The sequence below is a fragment of the Ctenocephalides felis genome, unplaced genomic scaffold (genome assembly GCF_003426905.1).
Source record: "Ctenocephalides felis isolate EL2017-DRISC unplaced genomic scaffold, ASM342690v1 CF-g0.4_SCAFFOLD_00922, whole genome shotgun sequence".
Taxonomy (NCBI): Eukaryota; Metazoa; Arthropoda; class Insecta; order Siphonaptera; family Pulicidae; genus Ctenocephalides; species Ctenocephalides felis.
Window position 1 is genome coordinate 1 of NW_020537076.1, and position 15,246 is coordinate 15,246.

Sequence of the window (15,246 nt, forward strand, 5' to 3'; positions counted from 1 at the left end):
GTTTTGAATTTTGGTACAATTTCCAACTAATATCTTTTCAAACAGTTTTGAATTTTATTAAATCGATTCAAGATTTTTTAATTAAACGTGGATTAAAATCAGTATTAAATGGCTTTTATCTGCTAAAAGAAATGACTCTCGGGGGTCTCATGAAATAATGGCTTTTAAATTTTAAATTGAAGCAGCGATTTTTGAAAAACGTCGACAATAATGGTCAAATTTTAACTCATATACAAGCAGGCACAATTTTTTTCAAACATAAAATCGGATTTTTCGGCCGAAAAATGAACTTCTTTTTCGGGAAGTTGAAAATTTGTTTTGTTTATAGGAATCGAATTTTTCAACTTATCAACGTATGTGGGCTAATATGGAGTCAGCTAGGCCAAGTGTTTTTACTACAAGCAATGACGAGGGAGTCGAACGTGTCCTAAAAGGCAAAAGATTATATGCTTTTCTCATGGAATCTACAAGTTTGCAATACGTGATAGAACGAAATTGCGAACTTACACAGATTGGCGGAAGATTAGATTCAAAAGGCTACGGAATTGCTATGCCAGTCAGTAAGTATTTTGAATAAACTATAATTACATATTTAAAAAAATCACTGAAATTCAAGTCCATAGGCATTTAGCTCCTTGATAATTTTTACCAATATATTTCGCTATATTTGATATAATATTTGATGAAAAAAAAGATATATTTTAAATATATTTTTTTCAATATTGAAGAAATCTATCTACTTAATCGTAATAACTTGACACATATTTAATCATTAAATATTTTGTGATATATAAAAAATACAAACACATCCTCGATCTTCATCGGGGTGAGAAGGTGCTCTATCCAATAAGAGTGATTTAACACCTAGATTTACGGACCCGAGCCAATTTGACTCAATAAAAATTTGATGACTATACACAATATATATATATATATATATATATATATATATATATATTGTATATAGCCATCAAATTTATAATAATATGCATACAAAACTATATACATTGATATATAGAATTATGGCGATTCCACTAGATCAAGTGGTGGAAAATGTCTATTTTGAATTTCTTGATAATAAACATTTCATTCAAATTGCCTTTGGCCTATTTTTTTTTTAAAAAAATACATTTTTTGCATGAGCCAAATTGCATCATTTTAGTAAAAATAGGTATAGTATAAACAGCATCCATAAATCTAGTGTTAAGCAGTAGTTTTTTTTTTCAGGAAGTATATTTTCACAGCTGAGGCAAAGATACATAGATCACTTTGAATGTAAAATATTAACTTGAGCCACTCAGGTCTACTGACCACGGTGCAGTTAACGATCAGATCTTCAATAATAACGAAGCGAAATATTTCATAACGAAGAAGTCCTTTAGTCCGGAACACTACAATCCGGTTTTTCCGATAGTCCGGCGTTTTTCCAAAAAATTTGTTTTTTCTCAATCGAAAGCTATTAGAACGTTTTCGGGATGGTTCGGAATGGTACGGAACACTAACTCTCGATTAGAAAATAGAAATTATCAAACGGCTAAAAATCATGAAATTTTTGTTTTTTTGTAAAAATTAAAAATGTTTTTTGTTATTGTTTTCAATAGCAATCAAAATACAGTACAATCCTATTGGGCTATTTGGCTTATATCATTCACTCACACACATACACACACACTTTCAAACACACATATAAATTATTGTGATAAATATTATCTAAATATCGATAGTTAAAAAATCACTCCAATGAGTTACTCACAAATTCTGATTCATTTCTACAACGATGTGGTAGTGCTAAAGGAAAGGTCTTCAATATTATCATTGGGCAGCTTTTTCTTCAGTCTTCTTGAAACTGTTGTCTCAAGAAGCTGAGTGGTTATTGAATTTGAATGATTGTCCAGTTTATAAAAATGTTTAATACTGTTTATTTTTATAACTCTGTTCATAAATTCTACGTTAAAATCGTCTTGTAAGGTTTTATTTCTTATGAACCATAGAGCATTACTAATTTGTCTCAAAATTTTATACTGGGCACGTTACATTAGCACAATGTTTGATTTGTTCGCAAAGCCTCACAATTGTATTCCATAAGTCCATATCGATTTTATCGCCACCTTGTAAATTATTAGTTTATTATTAATAGATAGAATTGACTTGCGTGCCAGAAGACAATATAGTTCAGCAGTCGAATTTTTATAGTTTTTAATTTTGCGCAAATATAATAATATGATCTTTCCATGTCAGTTTACGATCTAGATGCATACCTAGGTATTTGACACAATTAATACTTGAAATTGCTTGGTCATAAAAAATTAAAAATATTTTAAATATATATTCTATTAAATGTAAAATAAGCTTTGTTGCCTGATTTGTTGCCTTGTTTTCATAATTACCACTCGATAGTCCGGAATTTTCTATAGTCCGACACGTAGATCAGGCCCGAGCGAGTCGGACTAAAGGACTTCTACGTATATAGTTACCAATCCCATCAATTATTTCTAGTAATAACATCAATCACAATTCGTCATTTTAGATTCCCCTTACCGTACAGCAATAAGCGGAGCAGTGCTCAAAATGCAGGAGGAAGGAAAACTTCACCAGCTCAAGACCAAGTGGTGGAAGGAAATGCACGGAGGCGGAAAATGTACGGCAGACGCTCAAGTTTCAGACGATTCGGCAGCAGAATTGGGCATCGACAACGTGGGTGGTGTTTTCGTCGTCTTGGGTTGCGGTTGCGGAGTTGCAGTTGTGATAGCAATGTTGGAATTCTTGTGGAACGTGCGAAAAGTCGCGGTGGAAGAAAAGGTAAAAAAATTGAATAGATGGTGTTTTGTTAAATTAAATTCTCGAAGGAAAAGTTTATGTTTTCATCAAAAAATCCGATTCGCTAATTATATGTTTGCCCTACCTTTCAAGCCATTCTGAATCGAATGAGGCCAGGAAAAAGTGTATGTATGTGTGTGTGTGTGTATGTGCGTATGTGTATAGATTTTTTGCCTTAAATCGGCGTTTTCTGAAAAAGGGCAGGACCGATTTCAAAAATTTAGAAACCATTCGATGTACCTATGAAGACTATCGTTTGCCAGTTTTCCGTGACGATCGACCAAGCCGTTTCTTAGTCTGCAATTCTGGTTCAATTTTCAAAAATTCAAAATCATTCAAAAGATATTTGTTGGGAATCAATCTGATAAGTTTTTGGTAAAGATTCGCTGGCATAAGTTCTTGTAATTAACAGTTGATTTATTTTGTATATTTATTTTATCAAACCGTAACGACCACAACATTTTAACAAGAAATCGATTATATTGTATGAAACAACTGCTTCAAGAAAGTGTAATATTTTTTTTAAATCTTTACAAATAGCAACCAAGATACTGTAATATCTTATAAACTATTGTAAAATGCACAAAAACATAGAATAGAAGAAATATATTAAATTTAACTACTGTGATACAAATCTCGGTAAGGGAAGTCTCTATGAGAGAAGAGAGATTTCAATTATTTTTTTTAAAATCAACTATGATTTTTGGCCAAGACGTATGACCAAAATATATTTATTTAAAAGTACACCATAAAATAACATTCAAATGGTAGAAGTTATAATTAATTGATATGCGTGTCATAATTATTAATGGTTCTAAAGTTTTTTAATAGATAAACATTTGTTTTCAACATTTTGGATAAAAATCGTTAGGCATGCATATCACGTGTGGATACCTGGCCAATTAAACAAGAAATATTCAAAATTCATATTTCAAATTGCATTTACATATATATATATATATATATATATATATATATATATATATATATATATTAATTGTTTAATATGAACAAAACAGCACTCAGATTTTTTTATCACAACTTTATTTTATTATTACAAACGTTTCGAGACTAAGGTGTGCCTCATCATCAGTGTAATTTCAATAACAGTTATTTATTACCAAACATTCTTTTCAATATTTTATTTAAAACTAAATTTGGACTTTTTAATATAAAACATCAACTATACCTTGCATTGGCAAGTGACTTCATAAAATTCTATATATATATATATATATATATATATATATATATATATATATACCTTAATGTTATTATTAATGAAGATACAATTCAAAAAACACTCAAATAATGCATTTTAAAAAATGATAAGGCCTAAATTGCATGCGAAAATTATAATTTAATTATATAATACATAATTGTATTAAAAAATATAGTGGATAAAGAATACTAAGTATTTTACGTTTTCTGATTTCAGATAACGCCATGGGAAGCATTTTGCACTGAATTGAAATTTGCGCTTAACTTTTGGATAGTAACAAAACCTGTACATAATAAACCGAGTGAGTCAGGATCCCAAAAATCTTCGAAATCTCGAGAATTGTCAGAATCTAGATCAACTGCAGTTAATGCATTAAATACAGCATCAAGTTTCTTAAATCTCGATAAAGCTGGAAACTTATTTCACTAAAGCCGATTGTTTTTTTTTTGTGAACTCTCCATACTAATTCCGCAGAAATACATGAGTACATATGCATTTTTTCCATGAATAGTTATAATCAAATCAAATAAATAACTATAAATGCATTAAATCAAATGTATATACAATTGTATCAATATCTTTACGCACTAATTTGTAGATATAATTCTAGGTGAAAAAAAGCAAAGACATAAAGCATCCTAAATAACTTGAATGTATTATTGTAGGATAATTTACAATGTATCCAGAAATAAGGACTCTGTCCTTTCTGAATCATTACTGTAAAAATTAATATCAGAATAAGAGGAAATAAAATGATTAAAATTTATTTATAAATTTATTTAACACAGTGATGTAATAAATAGGTTTTAATATACAATACTAAATAAATAATTTATAAGTACTAAATTTGGCACAAAGGTAATAATAATAATTCTCCTATAATTTACAATATATGTAATTTAAATAACGTGTTATCTAAAGTCAGAAAAAGAAAACTGCAAAAATTAGATTGAAGTATGGAATTTTAATTTTATCATATTTTGTTGATAGAATTTTGATTTATTTAAAGTAGCCCAGTTTCTTACCCTAAATAGACTTACTTTTTTATCGTTAGGTATTTGAATTTAAGGGGGGCGATACATGTAACAAGAAAAAAAAAATCGATTTTTTTTTCATAAATCGTTACAATAACATCTCAAAAATATGCCTGTAAATATTCAAAACAGAATTATCATTATTTATACAATAAAAACTCATTTAAGTGCCACGCCTCAACTCGACGCTTGAGTGCTATTGTACTCTATCTGTTTCTGTGTCAAAAATTTAAACGCGTTTTTCTCAAAACGACATTTTTAAAATTTGCGGGCGGGATAACTCAAAAAGTTCTCAACCGATTCCAATGAAATTTTGCACACATCTACTTTACAGTAATAGCTTCTAGTTAAACCTCATACATTCCAAAAAAATTTTCAAAAATTAACCCTTTTACCAAAAAAAAACATTGAAAAAAAGGTGAAAAATCGAACTTTTTTTTCTAAGGTGTGCCAATTTACGATTTTGTGACTTTTTTAATTTTTTTTTGGTTTAACTAGAAGATATGTTCAATGAACACATACAAACTAATTTTTTTGATTTCAAATCACCGTACGAAAAGTGAGAACGCCCGCAAATTGATGGCGTTTTCCGAGAGGGTCTTGGCAGATTTATTTTTACGGCAGCCATTTAAAAAAAAAAATTAAAAAAAAAATTTTTTTGTGTATTTTAATATATAATAAATAACCCTAAAAAAGTTCAAAAAGATTCAGTCATTCCTTCCCAGTTTAAAAAGTCCTCAAAAAAGTGTAAAAATTAAGGCGATTACATGTATCGTCCCCCTTAATAGATATTGGAATAATCATATAGAGAAAAATATTTTAAAAGAACAACATATTTTAAAATTATTATTAGAATAAAAAATTTAAAATTTACCAAATGTTCGATTTGGTAATCAAAACTTTGAACAAAAGTGGTAAGTAAAATTTCTCCCTCTTGAAAATATGAATGCTATGCAATTGTTCGTAATAAAAATTATAAATTTTAGTATTCTATTAATTATTTTACCTTTCCTATCAGTTACTCTTCAGTTCCTCTTCAGTGCACATATGTATTCTGATTTGTATCAGACTACATCTCTCTTGTACATACTTCTAATCAAAATTAATACCATTGGGTAAATCTCCATTCAATTTAGCTCTCTTCACTAGTTCATAATATTCAGTAAAATCAACATAAGATGGTATTTTCTGATCACTATCTGTCATTTCTGATTGTGTCGTATCAGAATTTGTAGAACTATTTGTCATGCTTGCATTTGTGCCGTTAACAAAATCATTTGTACCAGTTTCATATGAATCACTGTTGGAGTAATAAGCATTATTTAAATTCGAAAAGCTCTCTACAACAGGATTGAATTTTACTGTATTTGTGCCTGGCTTTGCGATCAAGCTACTGCAATCTTCAACTTTCTTCGTATTTGTTTCAGATTTTAGTTCAGATTTGCAAATACTTTTTGGTTTTCCTATTTCTTTAGATGATGTAGGTAGCTCTGTTTTCAGAGGATAATTAAAATTTCTCACAAGCAGCGTGATATCTTTGTGACCACTCGATGCAGCTTTGCCCAATTTATATAACTCTTTGTGCATTTGAACTGTTTTATCTACGATTCCTTGAGAAACCGCATTTAAAGATGTATGAACTCGAAACTAAAAATTATATGATCTTCAACAAAATTTATTTGACTTTTAGGATTGTTAGATGATAATTTGAAATATAATTATCAGTTTATAATTATTGATTACACTGCGCGACAGCGGATTGTCTTTGCCTCAGAGGAGGAATCTGCGTCGTCTTTCTTCTTATATAATGGTGCACCCTCTATAACTGACTGGGTGATTACCAGAACAAAGAGCACATTTAACGCCGGCGTTGACTGGGTCCTTCCAGGGGCAATCTTTTGTTAGATGCTCTTTGTGCGATGCGTGAACAGTAATTTTTTGTATGTCGAAGATTTTGACATCTTGTACACTGTGGAACTTCTCTTCTATGGCGCATAGCTTCTATAGTAACATTTTTTCTGTAGAGGTACTCGACGGAGTATAAATCTTTATTAATATTGCTTTGCTCAAGTTCCACTACAAAAATATTAAGTGGAGCTTTTGTTACTCTGTGTTTTATTGTGTAGATGCGTACGACCTTGTGACCGAGTGTAATAATTTCTTCTGTGAGTGTTTCGATGTCAGTGCTATGGCGCAAATTTTTCACCACTACTTTAAATGTTCGCTTACACTTCGCTTGATAGGAGTGTAATTGTGTGCCCTTTTCATGTAGCAACTTTAAAACTATATTGTAGACGTGAGCATTTTTGGTATTAATTTTGACTTGATCGTTTTCTACTATTTTGTATGAGTACTGACCTTTTACATGAGTCTCAAGTAAACCAAATAAAGGTTCAATGTCGTTTACGCCATGTACAAAGATAGGTGGTGTGTTTAATGTTTGTTTGTCGGCATTTTTTTGAACTGATGTGCTTGCTAAAACATCAAAGTAGTTGCTAGTGGGAGTTGGGTTCAGCCAGTATTCCTTTAAAGTATGTTGTTCCATTGAGGTACTTGGATTCTGACTGTGAGCGTTTTTTATTTTGAACGGTTGTCCAGCCCTGGTTAAGGTCACTAGTATCAACTGATGATTCACTGTTGACATTGTTCATAGCGGTAACTTCCATAACATTTTGACTTGGTTCTAAATTACTATGTTCCATTGTTATATTTGGCTAATTTTACTAGGAATATTCAGTTTAAGTTGTTTATTTTCAATTTTATTGATAGTATCAGATTTTAACATTTCTGGAATAATGTCGGTATTTTTTCAATATTATTTTCGGCATTTTTGCTAATGCTAGGTTTGATTTTATGTTTAATTTTTGTGTTTCCTAATGACTTTTTTCGCTTATAATTTCGTTAACCGAATAATCTGCATTGTTTGTGTTATATAATGTTTGTATTGCTCTCGATACGCAAGCACCGATTTCGCCGGGTCGGGTCCCGTTAATCTCGGAATTATTTACCTGCCCGTAGGCAGCGTCACTCATGTCACTAACACTTTTAATTTCACTTAAATTAAACTCGATTGAGTTAATTTTTATAGATAGAAAATTAAATTCACTTGCGTGTACCCACAAAGGGCACATGGTTTTTATTATTTGACTACAGGTAGACTGGCTTGTTGTAACGTTACTGATAACAGCGATGTGAACAGTTCAACTGTCGGTAATCGAATGGAAATTAGAGATTAGCTAATTTTTTGCGCAAAAATAACCTTAGTAATGTTATGAAATCATTAAGTGACATTTTATTCCTGCTAAATCACCCCATTTTGGAGGTATTTGGGAAGCCGGTATAAAATCATGTAAGTCGCATCTAAAGCAAATTTTAGGAAATGCATGCCTTACCTTTGAAGATTTCTATACAATTTTAACACAGATCGAAGCTGTTTTAAATTCCAGGCCAATTTCTCCTTTGATTTCCGATCCTAATGACTTAAATCCATTGACTCCTGGCCATTTCTTAATTGGCTAATCCTTAACATCTATTCCCGACCGAAATGTACTTGACATTCCTGCAAATAGACTAGGACGCTACCAGCACCTACAGCGTTTGGCACAACATTTTTGGAAACACTGGCATAAGGAATACATTTCGGAGTTGCAGACTAGGACAAAATGCACAGGCCGTGCAAACCATTAAAAGTCAGAACCATGGTACTTCTCAGAGAAGATAATTTACCTTCACTGAATTGACAATTAGGTCGCATTATCGAGGTGCATCCAGGACTAGATAAGGAAGTGCGTGTAGTGACAGTGTAAGTTCAAAATAACGTTTTCAAAAGAGCTGCCACTAAGGTTTGTGCTTTACCCATTGATAATGAACAAAATCATGTGAATATGTAAACTAAGTGAAGTGTACAAAATAATGGAACAAAACAATTTTATGACAAACAATTTGATACAATTTAATAACTTTCAATTAGTGACATGAGTTAGTAAAGTTTAAATTAGTTACTTTGTATTACTTTCTTAATTTTTTTTAATTACTTATATTATTAGGCTTATAATTAATGTATCTTTAATTTCGAAATAATATTAGTATTATTTCAAGGTGCCCGCCATGTTAAGGATTCCCAATAGTGGTAAACTGAACGATTTTTTGTAGGGGTATCGTATCGTCTCGTATTCTGGTACGATAGCCTGTCGCATGGCGATGCAGACGACTGTCTGCATCTCATTTCACACATGAACTATTTTTTGTAAGGGTCGTCTGTTATGCTAGGGCTAGACTAGAGTGTCGCCGGACTATGATGCAGGTAGTCTAATGTCATTCACAGTTCAAGTACTAAATGCATTAGTAACCTAATATATTTTTAATTTTGATGTAATCTATCGGTCTGGACTGTCTATATCAGCGTCGATGATTTTATTTATGGGTCTGCAAAATGCCGTCAGATAATTTCAAGGAATCATCCTTCTCAGATATATTAAGTCCAAAAAATCATCCCCCGTATATGTACAAATTAATTAGGATTAACAATATTAGCCTCTTACGGGCGGGGCTAATATTGTTAATCCTAATTTTTAACTTCCCGAAGGAGAAGTTTGTGTTTTCATAAAAAAATCCGATTAGCTAATTTTATGTTTCTCGACGTTTCAAGCCATCCTGAATCGAATGAGACCAAATTTGGAAAAAGTATGTGTGTGTGTGTGTGTGTGCGTGTGTGTGAACAGATTTTTTGCCGTAAATCGACGTTTTCTCAAAAACGGCTGGACCGATTACAAAAAGCCATTCGATGTATCGCCATGAGGACTAGCGTTTCTGAGTTTTGTGTGACGATCGGCCGAGCCGTTTCTTTGTAAATTACAGAAAGTGAAAAGTTTTTCGTTCACGTTTTAGCCGCAATTCTTAATCGATTTTGAAAATTCAAAAAGCGTTTGAAAGATATTGGTTGGGAATCGTGATGATTAGTTTTTGGTAGAGATCGGCCGGATTTGGTAGAGATTTTCTTGTAATAAAGTTTTTTTAAAAAAAATCGACGATTTTTCTTATTATTTTTTTGACGGTATATACCATAGTCTTCTAGATCATATTAAAATATTACAGCCCTACGACAACTCGTTTAGCTTTAAAAATTCTTCAAAGTTTGAAAAAATTAGTATCGTTTTTTGGCATTTGTCAAAATTAAACCTTTGATCAATGTTTTCTCAAAAACGGATGGACCGATTTCAACAATTTAAAGGCATTGAGATGTATCTCAATGTGGACTATCGTTTGTCAGTTTTGTGTGATGATCAGCCAAGCCGTTTTTTTGCAATTTGGAAAAAAGTGTTAAACTTTTCGTACATATTTAAGCTCAAACTACCGAATCGATTTAAAAAATCAAAAACTGTTCGAAAGATATTAGTTGGGCGTGATACTGATTAGTTTTAGGTAAAATCTACCGAGCCGTTTTCTTGTAATTAACTGTTGAAAAAAGATTAAGCCGATTTTTATGGACCTTTTTTGGCAATATCACGGTCTTATACAACTTATTGAAATATTACGCCCTTACGACAAGTAGTTTAATTCTAAAAATTCACAAAATTTTAAGAAAATGAGTACTTTTTTGACGTTTGTTAAATTAAAATTACACGACTTACTTGGTATAACGATAGAGTACTTGGTTTTAATGAACATACTGAGCCATTAAAGTCCTATGGAAACTGGTTCAATTATAATAATTGTTGATTTTTGAAAATTTGCTTTTAGAAAATACTCCGAGTCAAAGTGTTTGTTCATTTCAATTATGTGTAACAAATCAACTCGGAATACTTTTAATGACTCATTTAATTATTTCAATTAATTAAATTCAATTTATTTTTTATTGATTAAGTCGATTATTTCAACATATCGGGAAGTTCATGTAACTTGCCTCAAGGCTAAATACCAAACCAACTAGTTATTAACTTCCCGTAGGGGGTGAGTTATTGTAATGGGCCGAAAATCGGAATTGAAAATTTTACATTTCTCGACGTTTTGAAGGTTTCTGAACGTTTGGCATATCTCAGAAAAAATGGATGTGTGTGGTGTGTGTATGTATGTATGGATACAAATTTCCAGTCACGTTTTAGGGCGCACGGACGAATCAACGATTTGAATGGTTCAAAAAACATTCGATTCCTATTGATAGGGAAAAGAGCTGATTAGTTTTGGCAAAAGCAGGGTCCAGCCGTTTCGGAGATACAGAGCAAAGAGGCAGGCAGAGAAATAGAAATTGAATTTTTGAGAAAACGGAGTATCCGATTTGAATGATCTAAAAAACATTCAATAGTAATGATTGGAAGAAGTGTTTATTAGTTTTGGCAAAGGCAGGCCCAGCCATTTCGAAGATACGGAGCTAAATATGTAAAAAATGGCAGTTTTTGAGACAACTAAGCGTCCGATTTTAATGATTCAAAGAACTTTCTGCTTGTCTTAAACAAATAATTGATTTTGGAAAAAAAATTTTGTCCAACTTTTTTTTTTTTTAGTTTTTGTATATCTTTATTATATTTATAAAAGTATATTTTTAATTCTGACTATAGTTCTAATATACTTTACAAATAATTTCAACTCTGCAATTCAGTTTATATAATTCTTATAAATATTAGACAATGTTACATATTTATAATAATCTATTTGAAAACATTCAGTATTCCTCGAACATTTCATTACGATACGGGAAGTTCCAGCAATTTGCCTTAAGGCACGATGCCATAATTGCCTCAAGACAGAATTTCACTTACAGCTAGTTTAGTATAAGTTCAGAGCTCAGTATAGAAACACCAACTATCTGATGCCCTTATATTCATCATATTTTATTATAATAAATCTATATTAATTATCAAACGTCGTATTTTCTTTAAATAATCACCGATCACACCAAGAGTTCAATTATAGAACAAATTTAAAAGTGTAGTGGTTAGGATAAGTAAATCGACAACAGCGTACTTTGCTGACTCGGAAAATATTTTATTAGCAATGTTTTTCGATAATAAAAAGAAAATACGAGATTCAGATATAAGAAAAATCTTATATTACCGTAATAATGTGGAAGACCTGACGCAATTGAGAGATTACCAAACACCCAAAATAAATTTCGAATGCGTCGACTATACTGATATGATAGATATGGATGATTATTCAAATATATTCGAACCAGCCTTCACGCTAAATATTCCTCATGAACATCTAGTACAATATCTACAAAGCAATGAGAGTCCGTAGAGTGACCCTAAAATTCAGAGAATTGAGAGACGTTCAGAGAACTGAGAGACATGTTCAATTACTGGCTAACGTATCAAAACGCGTACTAGAGCAAAATCGCGATGGAGTGTTATGACAGCTACACTACAATCTCATGAAAAGCATCCTCGACTGGAAAGCAAGGAAGATTCAGATATAATTTTCTTTAATTGTATTAGCTAAATATAAGAAATTTTATTTAAATAAAAATGTAACTTAAAGTAATAAAAATATATTATTTAAACAATGTCATGTAAATAAATAATAGAATAAATATTACACTTACTCGCTAATGTGCCCTAAAAGTTTTAACTAGTTTTTTATCGATTTTCTCCAAAACGGTAAATGACACGCAAAAATTTTGTTCGTACGAAAGATCGAGAATAAAATTACGAATAAAATGATATATAAATGGTTAAGTGTGTTCACATAATTTTCTCGAGATTTTCTAATATTTCTTTGCTAAGAAAAAAAATTTCAAGTCAATTATCCCTGTGGTAACATTTCGGATACTTTGCGTTTTAAGTCAGTTATCCCTGTGGCAACTTTTCGGATACTTTGCGTTTCAAGTCAGTTATCTCTGGGGCAACTTTTCGGATCTTTTGCGTTTAAAGTCAGTTATCTCTGTGGCAACTTTTCGGATGTTTCGCGTTTAAAGTCAGTTATCCCGGTGACAACTTTTCGGATACTTCGCGTTTCAAGTCAGTTATCTCTGTGGCAACTTTTCGGATGCTTTACAAAATAATATGTATAAATACTGAATATTTTGTTATAAAAGATTCTAAATATTTATAGATTGAAAGCTATTATTGATTTAGTGTATATTACAAATTTAAGTAGAAATAGCGACTTGCACGTATTTTGCACATTGATAACTTGCACGTATTTTACATAATGTTTTTAACCTGTTTTGATGCAAGATTCTAGGTTACACTTACTCGCTAATGTCCCCTAAAAGTTTACTTGATGTAGTTTGTGGTACCCGTACGTTACTGATTTCAAAAATCCGAGAAATGTTGTTAACCTGTTTCGATGCAAGATTCTGGGTTACACTTACTCTCTAATGTATCCTAAAAGTTTACTTGATGTAGTTTGAGGTACCCGTAAGTTACTGATTTCAAAAAGCCGAGAATTGTTTTTAACATGTTTCGATGAAAGATTCTAGGTTACACTGACTCGCTAATGTCTACTAAAAGTTTACTTGATGTGGTTTGAGGTACCCGTAAGTTACTGATTTCAAAAAGCCGAGAAATATTGCTAACCTATTTTGATGCAAGATTCTGGGTCACACTTATTCGCTAAAGTCCCGTAAGAGTTTACTTGATGTAGATTCGGGTATCCGTAAGTTACTAATTTCAAAAAGCCAAGAAATGTTTTTAATCTGTTTCGATGCAAGATTCTAGGTTACACTTACTCGCTAATGTCTCCTAAAAGTTAACTTGATGTAGTTCAAGGTACCCGTAAGTTACTGATTTCAAAAAGCCGAGAAATGTTGTAAACCTGTTTCGATGCAAGATTCTAGGTTACGCTTACTCGCTAATGTCCCCTAAAAGTTTACTTGATGTAGTTTGAGGTACCCGTAAGTTGCTGACATCAAAAATACGAGAAATGTTGTAAACCTGTTTTGATGCAAGATTCTAGGTTACGCTTACTCGCTAATGTCCCCTAAAAGTTTACTTGGTGTTGTTTGAGGTACCCGTAAGTTACTGATTTCAAAAAGCCGCTAAATGTCTTTGACCTGTTTCGTAGCAAGATTTCAGGTATGGTTAAGGTACTATTTATTATAGATTTAGTGTATATTACAAAAATTAAACTAGTTGGTTTGGTATTTAGCCTTGAGGCAAGTTACATGATATGTGTAAATAATCGACTTAATCAATAAAAAATAAATTCATTTATGATAGGTTAGAAGTATTCCGAGTGGATTTATTACACATAATTGAAAACGAACGAACACACACATTGACTCGAATTTTCTGAAAGCAAATTTTCAAAAATCAATAATTTTTATATTTGAACCAGTTTCCGTAGGACTTTAATGGTTTAGTATGTTCATTAAGACCAAGTACTCTATCGTTATACCAAGTAAATCGTCTAATTTTAATTTTAACAAACGTCCAAAAAACTACTCATTTTTTCAAACTTTGATTAATTTTTAAAATTAAACTACTTGTCATAAGGCCGTGATATTTCAGTAAGTTCTATAAGACCATGATATATATCACCAAAAAAGTTCCATAAAAATCCGTATGAATTTTTATTTCAACAGTTAATTACAAGAAAACGGCTCGGTAGATTTTCACCTAAAACTAATCAGTATCATTCCCAACTAATATCTTTCAAACAGTTTTTGATTTTTTAAAATCGATTCGGTAGTTTGAGCTTAAATGTGGTAAAAGTTTAACACTTTTTTTCAAATTCCAAAGAAACGGCTCGGCAGATCGTCTCACAAAACTGACAAATTATAGGCCTCATTGAGATACATCAAACCGATTTTAAATTTATGAAATCCAATTTTTGCAAACTTTGACGAATTTTCAAAGTTAGACCAATTGTCGTGGAGCCGTAATATTTTAGTATGATCAAGAAGACTATGGTATCTACCGTCAAAAAAATAATAAAAATCGTCGAAAATTTTTTTTAACACTTTATTACAAGAAAACGGCCCGGCCGATCACTACCAACAACTCATCAGCACGATTCCCAATCAATATCTTTCAAACGGTTTTTGAATTTTCAAGATCGATTCAGAACTGCGGGCTAAAACGTGGACAAAAATTTTTTCACTTTTCTGCTATTCACAAAGAAACGGCTTGGCTGATCGTCGCGCAAAATTGATAAACGCTAGTCCTCATCGAAATACATCGAATGGCTTTTAAATTTGGAAATCGGTCCAGCCATTTTTGAGAAAACGTCGAT

The 15,246-nt window shown here is 31.5% G+C and overlaps 1 protein-coding gene across 1 annotated transcript; it reads left to right on the forward strand.

The window, feature by feature from the left end:
- Positions 1-328: 328 nt before the first annotated feature.
- LOC113365350 (glutamate receptor ionotropic, kainate 2-like) lies at positions 329-4,771 on the forward strand (the record flags this gene model as incomplete). Its single annotated transcript, XM_026606928.1, has 3 exons — positions 329-560; positions 2,528-2,799; positions 4,256-4,771. Coding segments are annotated over 3 exons (717 nt in total), but the record flags the coding sequence as incomplete, so codon positions are not given.
- Between the last annotated feature and the right edge of the window lie 10,475 nt (positions 4,772-15,246).